The 16,375-nt window shown below is 41.9% G+C and overlaps 1 protein-coding gene across 2 annotated transcripts in view; it reads left to right on the forward strand.

Annotated features, from left to right (window-relative positions):
• The window catches only part of LOC124592299 (juvenile hormone esterase-like), a 106,008-nt gene that overhangs the window by 29,463 nt on the left and 60,170 nt on the right, over nt 1-16,375 (forward strand). For both annotated transcript variants that reach the window (XM_047131822.1, XM_047131823.1), the window contains exons 3-4: nt 218-385; nt 14,806-14,943. In XM_047131822.1, coding sequence (XP_046987778.1) covers nt 218-385; nt 14,806-14,943 — 306 coding nt within the window. The remainder of the gene's footprint in view (nt 1-217; nt 386-14,805; nt 14,944-16,375) is intronic.

A 16,375-nucleotide genomic window follows, 5' to 3' on the forward strand; every position in this document is an offset into this window, starting at 1 on the left:
TTTTCTACTACTGTATCTTTGTTAATTATAGTACTAGTATGAAAAGGATAGTTGCTATTGACCATATAGTGGAGATGCTGAGTCGCAGATAGGCCCAACAAGAAAGACTGTACCTGCGACTCAGCATCTTCACCATGTGGTGAGTAGCAACTATCATTTTCATGTTGTCATTATTCCATCCTAGATTTTCCGTTGTTTAGTTATGATTCTATTGCAGGTACTAAGGCTGTATAGTACAAGAATGGCTGGTGTGGAAACAGTGACAGTCAAAGTTGCCCAAGGCATTTTGAAAGGAAAAGTAGTTGAAGCAAAGTATGGAGGGAAATATTGCAGCTTTCAGGGTATTCGTTATGCAAAGCCACCGGTTGGCCCTCTTAGATTTCAGGTAAGAACTCTAACTTTTTTTTCCCTGTCTGTTCAACATCCCACAGCCAGTTTACTTCTACATCGTTTTCCAATTCAATTTTTTGTTTTGTTTGTAATGGCTTCTGTGACAACAGGGCATTAAACTTAACTTTTTCTTTGTTACTTCTCTTCCCCCAGAAGATACTCACCATTTTTGTTACTTGAGAAAGAAGTGCAACATTACTGTTGTTCACATATCCTTTCAAGATATAGAATTTGTTCAGTTAAAAATGTGGAAAAAATGTTGGCTTCATTTTAAGGAATCAAATCTTACTACTTAGGTATCACAAAAATTTAAAGTTTAACATAGCCTGTACATTTACTAATTATAACTAAAACATTAAGAGCATATCAGATACACACATCTTAATGATAAGTATAGAAGCTGAGTAGATAGGAAGGCAGCAGCTCAATAGAGGGGAAGAAAATGAAAATTTCTTCTCTCCATGCTTTCCACTGCATGTTCAGTGTTGTATGTGAAAGAGTGAAAATGACAACCTGCTCAAATGTAGCGAAGATTTACCTAGAATCCAAAATATAAGCTATATTGTGTTTTCATAATAGGGTCAAGTATCTACCAAGTGACACGATTATCATACAATCAGTAGGAAAATCAAAATCGTTAGTTAATGGCCAATGATTTTCACGTAACAGGATCCGCATTCTGAACAAGGGGAACATGGTCAAAACAATGTAAAAACTTTGAAGGCAGATAATAACCTGTTATTTAGAATTTCATAAAATCTCAAGTCAGGTATTTGAAGGTTCTGAAAATTAATTTTATTTTATTTGCAGTGAACTGAACTGCCTTCAAACCAGAGTGTTAAAAATGTAACAAATGCAACACATAAAAAGTATATAAATTTTCAGGTGAAATATTTTCATTGGTATGAATGATATGAAAGACATAATTATGGTTTAACAAAATGAAAAGTGATTGTGGAGAATATGTAAGTATACAAATGAATATGGGTACATAAAAGAGTGGTAAATGGTCCAAGGAAGTTTTCTGTTGGAATCTAAGTGATAAGAAAAATAATAATAATAATAATAATACTTTTGTGTCGCAGACATCTTTGTAAGTAGAGAGACATCCCGTTTGCACTATGTAATTGCATTTGACTTACAGTACTCTTTGTCGTGTCCACTTCCTCTTGTTGCTGTATTTTAGCCATTAATGATTATATACTTTTTAATGTACAGGACAGGATCAACTGCAATTTTTTAAAGTATAAGACAAATCCAGCTATATTAGATAAGATAGTAACTTTGGCCGAAACATAATTAGATATTTTCTATAGTGAGGCTTCTTTCCATAGTATAATAACAGTATTTGTTACGTAGAGAAGAAGAAGAAGAAGAAGAAGAAGAACAAGAACAAGAAGGGGGGGGGGGGGGGGAGGGAATCTAATTCTGTCATCAGTTTCGAATGATGTGGTAGGTCATTAACATTTGAAGAGCGGAGCAGATGTTTGTACTTTATGGTAAACCCTGTGTAATTTCTCCCCATACAAGTAATGCAGCTTCGCTCCTTGAATTACGAGGGGCATTTGAAAAGTCCATGCAAAGTCCGAGAGGTGGCACCACTGGCACGTATCAAGGTCATGTTTATTTAGTAGCATCTTTGGAAAGAACGCACACCAAGTTTCAGCCATATTGGTCTTTTTCTTTGTGTTTGACATGTGAATCAAGGAAGTCGAGTGATTGTCAAAAAATAGACGAAAAAGAATTTCGTGTGGTGATTAAACATTACTTTATGAAAGGCAAAACGCCTCAGGAGAGTAAAGAAAAGCTTGATAAACAATACGGTGACTCTGCACCTTTCGATTAGAACAGTTTATAAGTGGTTTCAAAATTTTCAGTGTGGCCTTATAGGCAAAAGTGATGCTGAGCGTTCTGGATGCCCTGTGGAGGTTAAGACTCCAGAAATTATTGATAAAATCCATGATATGATGATGACGGAAGTGTTAAGGTGCGTGTGATTGCTAGTGCTGTGGGCATCTTGAATCAACAGGTACATAATATTTGCATAAACATTTGGACATGAGAAAGCTATCCGCAAGATGGGTTCCACGATTGCTCACGCTTGTCCAAAAACGGAATCGTGTGAAGTGTTGCAAGGATTGTTTGCAGCTGTTCAGGAAGAATCTGCAGGACTTTAGGCGTCGTTTCATCACTGTGGATGAAACATGGATACATTACTATACTCCTGAGACCAAACAACAATCTAAACAGTGGGTTACCAAGGGAGAATCTGCACCAAAAAAGATGAAGAGTATTCCTTCGGCCGGAAAGGTTATGGCGGCTGTCTTTCGGGATTCGCAAGGGATAATCCTCATCGACTATCTGGAAAAGGGTAAAACTATTACAGGTGCATATTATTAATCGCTACTGGACCGTTTGAGAACTGAACTGCAAGAAAAACACCGGCAATTCGACATCAAAAAAGTCCTTTTCCATCATGACAGTGCACCGGCACACACCTCAGCAGTTTTGGTCACAAAATTAATGGAAATAGGATTCCAACTCATTTCACATCCCCCCTATTCTCCAGATTTGGCTCCCTCAGACTACTATTTGTTCCCCAATTTGAAGAAATGGCTGGTGGGACAAAGATTTTATTCAAATGAGGAGGTGATTCCAGCAACTAATAGCTGTTTTGCAGACTTGGACAATTCCTATTTTTCGAAAGGGATCAACAAATTAGAACAGCGTTGGATGAAGTGTGTAAGTCTAAAAGGAGATTATGTCGAAAAATAATAAAGGTTTACCCCAAACATGTAAGTAGTTTTTATTTTTGCATGGACTTTTCAAATGTCCCTCGTACTTACACCACATAGCGCAAATACTTACATCACTTGTGCTTAAATAGGAAGTGAATCAAGCAAAAATATTGAGTGTTTATTACCCTAAATAGACAATTTCCATAGCAGGGTAGCATAAGCACACAATTGATTGTCTTAAACAAATCGTGAAAAGTGTTATCTTTATGCAGTTAGTGACCCTGTAAGTAGTTGTCATACTAGAATGGCAGTTAAACAACAGAAAGTCCCGGTTGGAATATAAACAATATTATGAAAAAGATAGAGCATTACTCACCGTAACAATGACACATTGAGTTGCAGATGGACAAGACGAAAAGACTGCTTCATATAATCATAAAAGCTTTTGGCCAATGCCTTCTTCAGGGGGGAAGAGCACACGTTCACACAAACAAGCACATCTCACACACAACTGTAATCTCCAGCCCATCTTGCCAGACTGCAATAGAAATGTGTTGAACATGAGCAACAGTCCAAACATGGTAGTGGAGGCAGAGGCATAGCAGGATACAGTTGGGGGAATTGGAATCGGCACTGCCTGGCGCAGAATTTAAAGTGAGTAGATGGTGGTGGTCCAGGGCTGCCAGGTGCAGTGTCTGGCGGCTGGGGGCTGGGAGGGGTGAGGAACACTGAGTGGAAACGTGAGAAGAAAAAGGGCGAAAAGTGGTGGGTGCACCTGCAGAAAGCAGTGCACAGTGAGGGTTAGGAGAGCAAACCGTGAGGAGCTGAGAGGTGGGGAGGACTGTAGGTTACTATAGGTTGAGGCTGGGATGATTTAGGAGTGGAGAATGTGTTGATGTGGGGGGGCTAGATTTTTGTTAACATCAGCTGCAATGGGACATCTAGGGTTATTGGGTTTGTGGCTTTTGGGAACTTAACAGAAGTGTGTGTGTGTGTGTGTGTGTGTGTGTGTGTGTGTGTGTGTGTGTGTGTAGGTTATTATTTGCTTCTGGAATGGGATTACAGTGGCACAGTTTATAGTTAGAGGTGTCAGACAATTGGTGGAGGCCTTCCACCAGGTAGTCACTGTGGTTCATAACGACAGGGGTGGAACCTTTGTCTGCAGGTAGGATGATAAGGTCAGGATTTGTTTTCAGACTATGTATGGCTGTCCTTGTTTCTGCTACTATGTTGATGTTCTGGGGCCAGGGGAAGGATGGTGAGGCAAAATTTGAAGTAAGGGATGCCTGGAAAGTGACCAGGTGGTAGATAAGTGGGATGAGGGGACGATCACAGTTTGATGGTGATGTGAAATGGTAGAGAAGGGTTAAGTGTTGGGATTAGTTTGGCTTTGGTTGGAAGGATTGGTGGCAAACAAGTGTTTCCATTGCAGGGATCAGGAGAATGAGAGTAGGTCTCTGACAAGTCATACATGGTTAAATTTGGGTGTAGGGCTGAAGGTGAGGCCTGTGGAGAGTACTGACACTTCTGTGGGTTGAAGATTTTGGTGGAAAGGTTAACAACAGTGTTGTGAAATTGTTTCGCCCTTGGATTTAGTGAAGTGTTGGGGGAATGAAGCAAGCTGAAAAGGTCAGCTAGGCATGGTCTGGGTGCTATGAGGGGTTGACAGGGAGGAACAATATGAGTAGGATAGCAGTTGGATATTGGTGCTCCAAGGTGTCAGTTAGCAGGCTGCATAACTTAATGGAGGGGGTGCCTGGAATGCTCTTCTAAGAGCTGGAGTGCAAAGGATTCAGTTTTTGAGATGTGATGTACACTGAGGTGACAAAAGTCATGGGATACGTCCTAATATTGTGTCGGATCTCTTTTTGACCTGCGTATTGCAGGAACTCAACATGGAATGGACTCAACAAGTCATTGGAAGTCCCCTGCAGAAATATTGAACATGCTGTCTCTATAGCTGCCCATAATTGTGAAGGGGTTGCTGGAGCAGGACTTTATGCATGAACTTATCTCCCAATTATGTCCCGTAAATGTTCAATGGGATTCATTTTGGGCAATCTGGGTGGCAAGAATCTTCAATCAGTTGTCCAGAATGTTCTTCAAACTAATTGCAAATGGTTGTGGCAACGTGAAGTGGTACATTGTCATTCATAACAATTCCAATGTTGTTTGGAAACATGAAGTCCATAAATGACTGCAAATGGTCTCCAAGCAGCTGAACATAACCTTTTCTGGTCAATGATCAGTTCAGTTGGACCAGAGGACACAGTTCATTCCACATAAACAGAGCCCACACCATTATGATCCCACTGCCAGCTTGCACAGTGCCTTGTTGTCAACTTTGGCCCATGGCTTCCTGGGATCTGCACCCTACCATCAACTCTTACCAACTGACATTGGTACTTATATGGCCAGGCCACAGTTTTTCAGTCATCTAGGGTCCAACTGATATTATCATGAATCCAGAGAGCCGTTGCAGGTGATGTCACATGAATCAGTTGAATACAGATAACATCTCTGCCAATGCACTGCCCTTTTATACCTTGTGTGCATGATAATACCACTGTCTGTATAAGTGCATGTCCCTATTCAATAACTTTTGTCACCTTAGTATATGGAGTAGGGAGTGCATAGTAGCAGAGTATTGCAGAGGGAACAGAAGTGGTTCTGGGATGCCTGTGACATGGAGATGTGTTGTTGCAGTATGAAGTTTGTGAGGGACAGGGGCTGGTGGAATATGAAAAGGTGAAGGTTGTTGTGAAAGGAGAGGTGGCATCCGGAGAAGGGAATTATTACGATTAGGCCTTTGGGGTAGGGGGGAGGGGTGGGGGGCGGCATGGTTTAGGTAGCATTTCAGGAACAGGAGATAAGACAGGGTTTTAGACTGGGAAAGGGATACTTTTCTGAACTGGTACAGAAAGATGGAGCAGGAATCCATTGTGATAGGGATGGCATTTTGGAAACATGAAGTTACACAGGAAAAGGCAAATGGAGGTGTTAGGTCATTGTGAGGGGAGCTGGATAACAAAAAAGGACGCATAAATTATGTATAATATGCAAAAAATATGCACAAAAATGTGAAAAACGTGGGAGAAAGGACAGATGAGTTATGGGAGAAACAACATGGGATCACGAAAAGAGGGAGTGTGATTGGTTAGGTTCACAAGTTTATGTGGCACAGGCAGGTGCAGAAAATAAAACACAAGAGGATATGAGAGGATGAGGAGGAAATGTGATCAGTAGAATAATTATACCCGTAATTATGAGCAGGAAGAATTTGGGGCATGGTACACGACTGTGCATTGTGAGTGGGCAAGACTGTTGGTACAGTGTGGCTCTGAGGGTCTGCGGTTTGTAAGGCAATGAGAAAACACAGGAAAGAAGAGAAAGAGTGGACACTGAGTAGAGTAGTGTTTTAAAGAAAACTAACAAAGGAAAACATCAATGGGTTGTGGGTCGGAAGATAAGCTGTTACGCAAAATCAAACAGTGGAAAGTCCAGGTTGGAATATAAATAATACAGCATGTTTATAAATGAATATCGGGGTTTTAACGCTTTATAATATTTATTATATTAAACTTACAGTTATAAATGATATGTCAAATGAAAGAACAACTCAAACAGTTTAACAAGAACCTTATAAATGTTCAATGTGAGCACCATTTGTCACACGGCACACATCAAGTCTGTACCGAAGTGCTGGATAGGGCACAAGGGGACCAATGACAGGGCTTGCTTTGCATGGCCTCCACGTTCAACTAATGCCATGCGATTTTTTTCCTTTGGGGCTTCATCAAGGATTGTGTGTACATGCCTCCGCTACCAGCAGACCTCCCTGAATTAAGAAACCGGATTGAAGCAGCTGTTGCTACAATCACTGAAGATACACTGATCAATGTTTGGGAAGAACTTGGCTATAGACTTGATGTGTGCCGCCTGACAAATGGTGCTCACATTGAACTTTTATAAGGTTTTGGTAAAACTGTTTGAGTTGTTCTTTCATTTGACATATCATTTATAACTGTAAGTTTAATATAATAAATATTATAAAGTGTTAAAATGCAGATTATTCATTTATAAACACCCTGTATCATGAAAACAATAGATGGCTATTTACTGTAAAGGTGATATGTTGAGTTGCAGACAGGCATGACAAAAAGATTCTTGCATATAAGCCTTTGGCCAAAGCCTTCTCCAGAATAGAAACATACACACATTCTCACAAGCAAGCACACGTCACTTACACATGAATGCTCTCTCTGGCCAGACTGCAACAGAAATGTGTCAAACAGGAGCAACAGTCTGGAACATGGCCCTTGAGCTTGGGGGGAGGGTGGTAAGGTATAGCAGGGTACAGGTGGGAGAAGAGGAATCGGTGTTGCGTGGCGGAGCGTACAGGGACTGGGTGTGGCAGGACAGGGCTGCCAGGTGCAGTGTAAGGGGGCTGAGGGGGGAGGCAGGGGAGGGGGGAGATGGAGAGTGGAAAGAAGAGGAGGAGATAAGGGGAAAAGACTGCTGAATTCACTAGCAGATAGTGGCACACAATCATGGTGAGAGGAGGCAAATTGTGAGTAGGTGACAGGACTGAAAGTGTGGAAACAGTTGGCTGGACCGTGGTAGAATGATTTTGGGAGCAGAGAATGTGTTGTAAGGATAACTCCCATCTGGTGCTGGTGGAGGGAAGCATCCAGATGGCCCAGGTCATGAAGCAACCATTGAAATGAAGCATGTTATGTACTATAGCATGTTCTGCCACAGTGTGGTCCTCTTCTGACCACAGTTTGGTGGTAGCCATTCATCCTGGTGGTTAGTAATCACACCAATATAAAAAGCTGAGAAATGATTGCAGCAGAGCTGATATGTGGCATGGCTGCTTTTACAGGTGGCCTGGCCTCTAATGGGGTAGGATAAGCCCATGACAGGACTGGAATAGCAAATGCTTGATGGATGGATTATATATATAAACACTCATTTCATCGTACCTGTCTGCAACTCAACGTGTCATCTTTACGGTGAGTAGCAATCTATCCTTTAAATGACATTGTTCATATCCCAAACTGGACTTGCCATTATTTGAGTTTACCTAACAGCTTTTCTTCCATCCCACAACCCATTGATGTTTTCCTTTGTTACTTTTTCCTCTAAAACACTATTCTACTTAGTGTCCTTTCTCTCTCTTCTTCTATGTCTGTTTTCATTGCTTAAAAAGTGTGCACTGTTCCAGTTGTGCTGTATTAATTGTCTCATCCACATAGAGTACATGGCTCCGTAACCATGTGGACTGCTAGTGCAGCATCTCATGCCCCAAATTCTTTCCGCTCATAATTACAAGTATAATCATTCCTATCAATAACATTTCACCCTCATCTGTCATATTTTTGCGTGTTATTTTCCACACGTACCTGTGCCACACGAACCTGTGAATCTAACTGATTCCTCCGCCATCCCCCTCCTTCCTGATCCCAGCATGTGCATTCTCCCATATCTCATCCATTGTTCTTTTTTCCTGGATTTTTGACATATTTTATGTACTTGCGCACACTGTATGTATTTGTATGTATTTTTGCATATCTAGATATATTTTTGTGTGCCTTTCCCTACTATCCAGCGCCCCTCACAACCACTCACTGCCTTCATTTGCCCATTTCCTATGTCATTTTCCACTACCTCAATGCCATTCCTGCCACAGTGGACTCCTTCTCCAACTTTTGAATGCTGGCTAAACCATGGAATGTCCCCTTCCCTCCTCCCCTCCTCTCTCCCCCCCCCCCCCCCCCCCCCCCCCCCCAATGGTGAAATGACAAGGATGCTTCTCTCTGGAGCCCACCCCTCCTTCCCGATCCCTCACAAACCTGGTACTGGAAAAACACATCATCATGGCACAGGCATCAAAGGCCAACTCTGCCACCTCTGCGACATGCTTCTACCGTGCAGGCCCTCCTACGTAGATCACATATCGGAAACTGAATCCCTTGCACTCCAGCATCTAGAAGAGCATTCCAGGTACAAACTGTGTAAGTTATCCAACCTACCGATATCTTACTACTGCCTTGGGGCATCACTATCCAACCACTGTCTTACCCTCAGTATTCCTCCTCATCAACCGCTCATAGCACCCAGACCCTGCCTAGCTGACATTTTCTGCTTGCCACGTTCCACAATACTCCCTTCCAACACTCCACTAAATCCTGAGCCAAAACAATCCCAGAACACTTTGTTCAACCTTTCCACTAAAATCCTCACAGAAGTTTCAGTCCTATTCAGATGCCTCATCTTGAGCCCTACATCCAAATTTAAACATATTGGACTTGTCAAAGACCTACTCTCCATCTCTCAATCCCTGCAATGGAAACACTTGTTTGCCACCAATCCTTCCAGTCAAAGCCAACTTAATCCTAATATTGAACCCTGCCTCTGCCAGTTCACATCATCATCCAACTGTGATTCCCTCTCACCTAAACCAACCCCTGGTCATTTTCCAGGAATTCCTCACCTCCCAACTTACTTGGCCTCACCATTCTTGTCCAGGTCACAGAAAACCAGACTTTTGGCAGAAGAAAGGACAGCCACACACAGCCTTGAAACAGATCCTGACCTTATCATCCTACCTGCAGACGAAGGTTCTACAACTGTTGTTATGAACTGCAGTGACTTCCAGACAGAAGGCCCCTGCCAGTTCTCTCACACCACTAACTATAAACTCTCCACAGTCACCCTATCCCAGAAGTGCAACACGACTTCACATTCTTGGTTAGACTTATGCCATTCCCAGACCCTCTTCCCTGAATCTATTTCTCTCCTCATTCCTATGGCTCCCTGCACATCCACCTTCTATGTGCTCACCAAAATCCACAAACCCAATAACCCTGGTTGCCCAATTTTAGCTGGTTATTTTGGTCCTATTGAAAGAATTTCTGCTCTCATTGACCAACACTTCTAACCTATTGCCCAAAATCTAATCTCCCACAGCAAGTATAAAAACTACTTCCTTAACCAACTCTCCACCATTCCCACTCCTTTACTTCTTGAATCCCTACTCGTCACTGTTGATGCCATTTCCCTGTACACCAGCCTCCGTCATGCCCATGGTCTTGCCACTATTGAACACTACGTCTCCCAGTGTCCTTCAGACTCAAAATACACTACCTCATTCCTCATACACCTTACTAACCACATCCTAACATCCAACTACTTTTCTTTTGAAGGGAAGGTATACAAACAAACCCACGACACAGCCATGGGCACCTTCATTGCATTGTCCTATGCCAATCAATCTGTTTATGGGCTGCCTAGAGGAAATCTTAGCTTCCCAAAACCCTTCTCTGATAGCTCCATCCCCCACCTCTGCCCACATTAAACTCACCAACCACCAACACTACGTACATTTAGACAGTTGACATCCCTTCCACACCAAAAAATCCCTCCCATACAGCTTGGCCACCTGGAGAGTGTATCTGCAGTGATGGAAGCTTCCTTGCTCACATATGTTGACAGTCTCATAAAAACTTCCACATACAGGGACTATCTCCCAGAACTATGCCACAAACTGATTTCCTGTGCCATATACCCATGCTCCCCAATATTCCAACCATCTCCAAGAACCAGCTACAAAGGAGCATCCCTTTCATCACCCAATATCATCCCAGACTGGAACGACTGAACCACATCCTTCATCAGGGCTTTGATTATCTATCATCATACCCTCCAATTAGGGACATTTTACCCATATCCTTCCCACTGGGACTGATGACACTGTAGTTTGGTCCCTTTATTCCCACACCAACCAACGAATCCTTCCCACCCCTCATAAAGTGGTACTCCGTTGCCCACCCAACCTCCACAATATCCTCGTCCATCCCTATGCCACTCCCCATCCCAACCCCTCCCCACAGAGATCATACATCTGTGGAAAACCCAGGTGCAAGACCTGCCCCATCCACCCACCTAGCACTTCCTGTTCCAGTCCTGTCATGTGCTTAGCCCATCCCATCTGATGCTGGCCACCTGTGAAAGCAGCCATGCCATATATCAGCTCTATTGGAATCAAGGTATGACAGCCAACCATCTATCCACCAGGACAAATGTCCACTGCCAAACTGTGGACAAGAGCAAAGTGGATCACCCTGTGGCACATGTTGCTGTACGTAACAAGCTTCATTTCAATGGCTGCTTTGTGGCCCAGGTGATCTGAATCATTTCCTCCAGCACCAGCTTTTCAACACATTCTCCTCTCGAAAAATTATCTTGGCCTCAATCTGTGGTAACCTACTCTCCCCACACTCCCCACTCAACTGTTTCTGCTCCCTCTGTCCTGTCACCTCCTCACAATTCGCTTCCCCTTACTCTCACTGTGTGCTGCTCTCTGCTGGCACACCCATCATCTTTTTTCCTCTTCTCTACTCCTCTACTTTCCACTCTCATTCAACACGTTTCTGTTGCAGTCTTGCCAGAGTGACCAGGTATAGTAGTCATGTGTTTGTGAGGTGGGCTTACTTGTTTGAATGTGTGTGCGTTTTTCTTTGCTGTGGAAGTTTAGCAAAAAGCTTGTATGTAACAGTCTTTTTGTCATGCCTGTCTGCAATTCAGTGTCATCTTTGTGGCAAATAGCAGTCTGTCCTTTTCATAATGTTGTCTCGTAATTAGAATTTGTGAGTTGCTAGGTAACCCATAATTACACAGGCAAGGAAATAACTCCTTGGTACATCAGTTTCCTAGATTGTTTCAAATTATGGTGTGAGATCACACTTATTCTATACTATTTGGGCTATAGCACATTTTAATCTGAATACGAAACCACAAATTTTTTAAAGTTTATGAAGACTGAACAATATGCATACATTGCATAAAATATCTGCTATACATATATACTTTTCGTTTTAATATTCTGATTACCCACACTAGTAAACTTGGCACTTACCCCTCCTCCTCTCCCCCCCCCCCCCCCTCCTCCTCTCTCTCTCTCTCTCTCTCTCTCTCTCTCTCTCTCTCTTTTCTGACAATGTTCCATATTGAATTAATGTGGTGTAATCTATCATATCAGACATGGCAAGTATAATACAACATTTTTATTTAAAAAAAAAAGACAGTATTATGAAAAGGAGAGTTAAAAAAGACCTGTGGGTGCATGGGTAGAAGTGAAAGTGTTTTAGTACTGGGATGGGAGCAGGGAAGGGATCCGGGACTCCGTGTGTGTGCGTGCGTGCGTGCGCGCACGTGTGTGCTCTCTCTCTCTCTCTCTCTCTCTCTCTCTCTCACTCACTCACTGCCCTTAGCCCTGACCCCCATCCCTCGCCTCCCTCATGCTGTAGAAACTCTGGAACAATAAACATTATAATAAGTGAAGTTTCCTCACATTTGTACCATCTACAAGAACTTGAAAGGAGGTGAAAGTCTCCGAATGGAGCCTCCCAATCAACAGTGCCGTATGATCATTTCATTTCATTCCAGTCACGTAAAAAATTTAATAAAATGCTGTTGTATTTACAGCTTTCTGAGCTTCCTTTACCTGGTCTCCTGGCCCAGTGAATTTGACAGCCAACTGGTGGGACCTCAATGACAGTCACCAGATGGCATTACTATGATCTGTGAGCACTGCTATTGCCACTGCAACACTGGCTGTGGAGACACGTTCATCCTGCTGGCCTGTCAGTGCCTGTAGCTGCTTTTTAAAGCCGGCAGCGCAGCTGTTCAATCCATCAGTTATGATTTCACTGTGTTGTTGTATTGATCTCACTGCAAGTTGGGATTCACCACATCTTAGGGTTTTCAATTTTGGTTTAATCATTGCACTTATTATTCCACAGTGCCATCACCATTGTCTGTCTTTCTCTCACTGTTGTCCACTTGTTTACTCTGTGGACACTTGCTGTTGATACCCTCGACCAGTTGGCCAATCTCTGCAGGTTCTTGAGCTGTTCCCAGTCTAACTCAATTCTGGTCACAATACTTGGCTGTGAGGTAAAAGATTAGCAGTGTCCCATGGACACAAAGCTTGTGCAACTTTTGAAACAGCAACAGCAACAGCTGTACCTGCAGCAGCAGTTACATCAGTGATTCCAATAGCAGTTTCAACAACAGCAGCAGCAAACTGACTTGCTCCATCGGGAAATACAGCTTTTATGGATTGCCTTCAGATTGAGGATTCCCAACACAAATAGTCTGTGGGCAGTTTCCAGGCAAAGAACAGCCCACTCATTTACTACCCATGGTTTAACATTGCTAAAGAGGATTGGGACACAGCACTTGGCCACTTTGTGGATTTCAAATGATGCACTCCAATGGTCATTCTTCCTTTCTTGGTCTTCCCCAGAGACATTTTTCTTATTAAAGAAGGTGGTTCTACTCTCAAATCCTGTCACACTTACGTTCAAGGAGATGTGTCTGTTACTATCAAATTATTATTCACAAAGATTCCATGTGGTCGCAGTGTGCCTTGAGTTTTAGCGATACAACAAGCAACCTTGTCAGCCATTCCACTGATGGGTGATGGATTTGCAAGGACTGAATCAACATTGCGACTCCACTTGCAAAAATCCTGCTTGCAAAATTTTGTATGCAAATTCTTTGATTTGAGATGTAGTGGTTCAGTTGGCTTGAGACCCAGAAGTACACACTGCATCTCTTAAACTAGACTACCCTTCCTTGGACAATATTTTGAAAATAGCACATTATTTTGAGATTAAACAAGCAGCAAATGAAAGCCTTGTGGCTGGACCCCAAGTAGCTGCAGTCCAGAGCCACCATCTTGGGGCAGAATTCTCATACGTCTTCTTCCCGACTTCAGTGTTGAGATTCATCGATTTTGGACGTTTTGGTGGCCTTTAAACAGCCCGTCACTCCCAGTCGGCATCAGCTGTGGCGTCTCCCATCATGTCCTGTCTGCTTCTCAGTACACCCACTTGCAGACTGTCTAGATCATTCACCACATGCATCAAGGGACAGTGTGTGAACTGCAGACATTTGTTTTTCTGGGTGATTCTTCCACCACTTAGTTGTTATGAACCTCAGAATTGCAAATCAGGATGTTTGTTTCCAGGTGGACACAGGATCTACTGTCATCTTTGTTCTCCTAATTTTGCCCCATTCTCCTATATATTGGTAGTATATTATGGCACTTTAATTGCTAGCTATTGTTCAATAAGATTATCACTCGATCAGATTCTTCTTCATTGCTCCACAGTTTGTCAAAACACAAGTTTTAATAGTTGTTATTTTGGTTTCTTGCTTACAAGAGTGTCAGCAATAAACTCTCTACAAGTAAAACTATTTGTTACTTCAGTATAAATAAGTTGTTACAAATAATACAAAGGTTCAATCACTGTACAACGGACCTACTTCCTCCTTATACCGCAAAGACAGTAATATATACCACTATTTCGTAGTTTGTAGCAGTGATCATTTAGCCAGATTTTCCTCTTCTCCTTGCTGTCATTGTTCAAGGATGCAAACTGACACAATAATCTCTTCTTTTCAATCATTACTCGCCTTTATCTTCCGATTGTAAAGTTGTAATTTAATGTTTTTGTCCTGTTAATTATGTACTCACTTAAACTTTGGCAACTATGCTGAAAATAATTATTTTACTGAAGTGCTCTTTCTAATATTTGATATAATTATGATATGCACACAATTTCACTCTCTTTGTTCATAACTATTCTGTTTGCATAACATGAAGCCACCACAGCCACCGGAGTTTTGGACAGGCATAAGAGATGCTCTAGAAGAAGGCGCAGTTGCCCCGCATGCAGACTGGGTGCGGCAGAAGTACAGGGGTGAAGAGGATTGTCTTTTCCTTAATGTCTACACTCCAAAGGTCATATACACCTGTATTATGCATAGAATATTGCTATTGTTTTAGTACAGCTAGATCATAGGTTTTAAATAATCTTTGATGCTGGACATACAAACAGTAGCTTCATAAGGTGATCATTCTACTAGCTGAAAATGTGAAGTACTAAGTTCCAATACTCAACTAAGCCATCACATGTAGTGTTCACAGTTCATTACTTTCTGGTAATTAATTTCATGTAAATCATCGCTGTGGGAATATTATATAAACTCAAAATTTGGGATCCCAAGATAGCATATAGTGTGTTTAAAATTAGTTGTGACTTTTGGCAGTTCAGTAAGGAACAAGTGAAGGGAAGTGTAGTTGCCAGTGTGTGCTGAGCATGTTAGAACATGATAATAATGCCAGGCTTACTTCACTTAGAATCTGGCAGGCTCGCTTGACTGCCTGAACAGAAAGTCATGCAAGCCAGCTGATCTTCTGTCTCTCAAATGATTGCAAAGAAACTATTCAGTAATAAGCTCTGATTCTCACATAACTTAATTCAGCAGCTTCATGATGAGCTGCCTACCATTCATTAATGTCATAGTCATTGTCATATTTCAATATTAGTTAAACTACTGTGAGAGATTCTTACAGTTTACAGTGAAAAATAGGGGACACTATAAGTTTTGTGTTTTGTACTTGTTAAGTCATATGTTGCTGCATATTAAATGTAGATAATATACCATATTGAATTAGTCTTTAAACTTGGAGGAATATTGTATGTCTCCACTCTCAAGAAACAATATAAGTAAAAAGTCACACATTTATTCTTGTTCTGAGAATGGACTGGTTCATAAACTATTGATCTGCTTGCTCTCAAGTGCTAGTTCAATAATACACTGTTTCAGAATTCTGTTGCAAATTCAATGGCATTAGAATGTTAGTGAAATGAATATTTGTAAGCTCTGCTGTGTTTCGACAAAAAAAGCAGATTTTAACATGGCAACAAGAGAAGTTATGTATTACTCTAAACGTGTCACAGTCCTTCAAACACCAATGTATCCTCAACTGCTTTCTTGGTATGGCTGACAACTTGAGATCAGTCTTGTGGTGTAACATTTGCAAAAATGGTTCAAATGGCTCTGAGCACTATGGGACTTAACTTCTGAGGTCATCAGTCCCCTAGAACTTAGAACTACTTAAACCTAACTAACCTAAGGACATCACACACATCAATGCCCGAGGCAGGATTTGAACCTGCGACCGTAGCGGTCGCGCGGTTCCAGACTGTAGCACCTAGAACAACTCGGTCACTCCAGCAGGCTAACATTTGCAATTTATACTATTGGCAACATTTCAAACTCACTGAGCGTAAACTTCATGTTGTTTTTTGTCACATTACTTCTCACCTTAGTCTTTATATTCTCTTAGATTTAAATAATTCTGATAGAGAGGAAGCCTCATTAAACTG

This window comes from Schistocerca americana, chromosome 2, assembly GCF_021461395.2.
Source record: "Schistocerca americana isolate TAMUIC-IGC-003095 chromosome 2, iqSchAmer2.1, whole genome shotgun sequence".
NCBI lineage: Eukaryota > Metazoa > Arthropoda > Insecta > Orthoptera > Acrididae > Schistocerca > Schistocerca americana.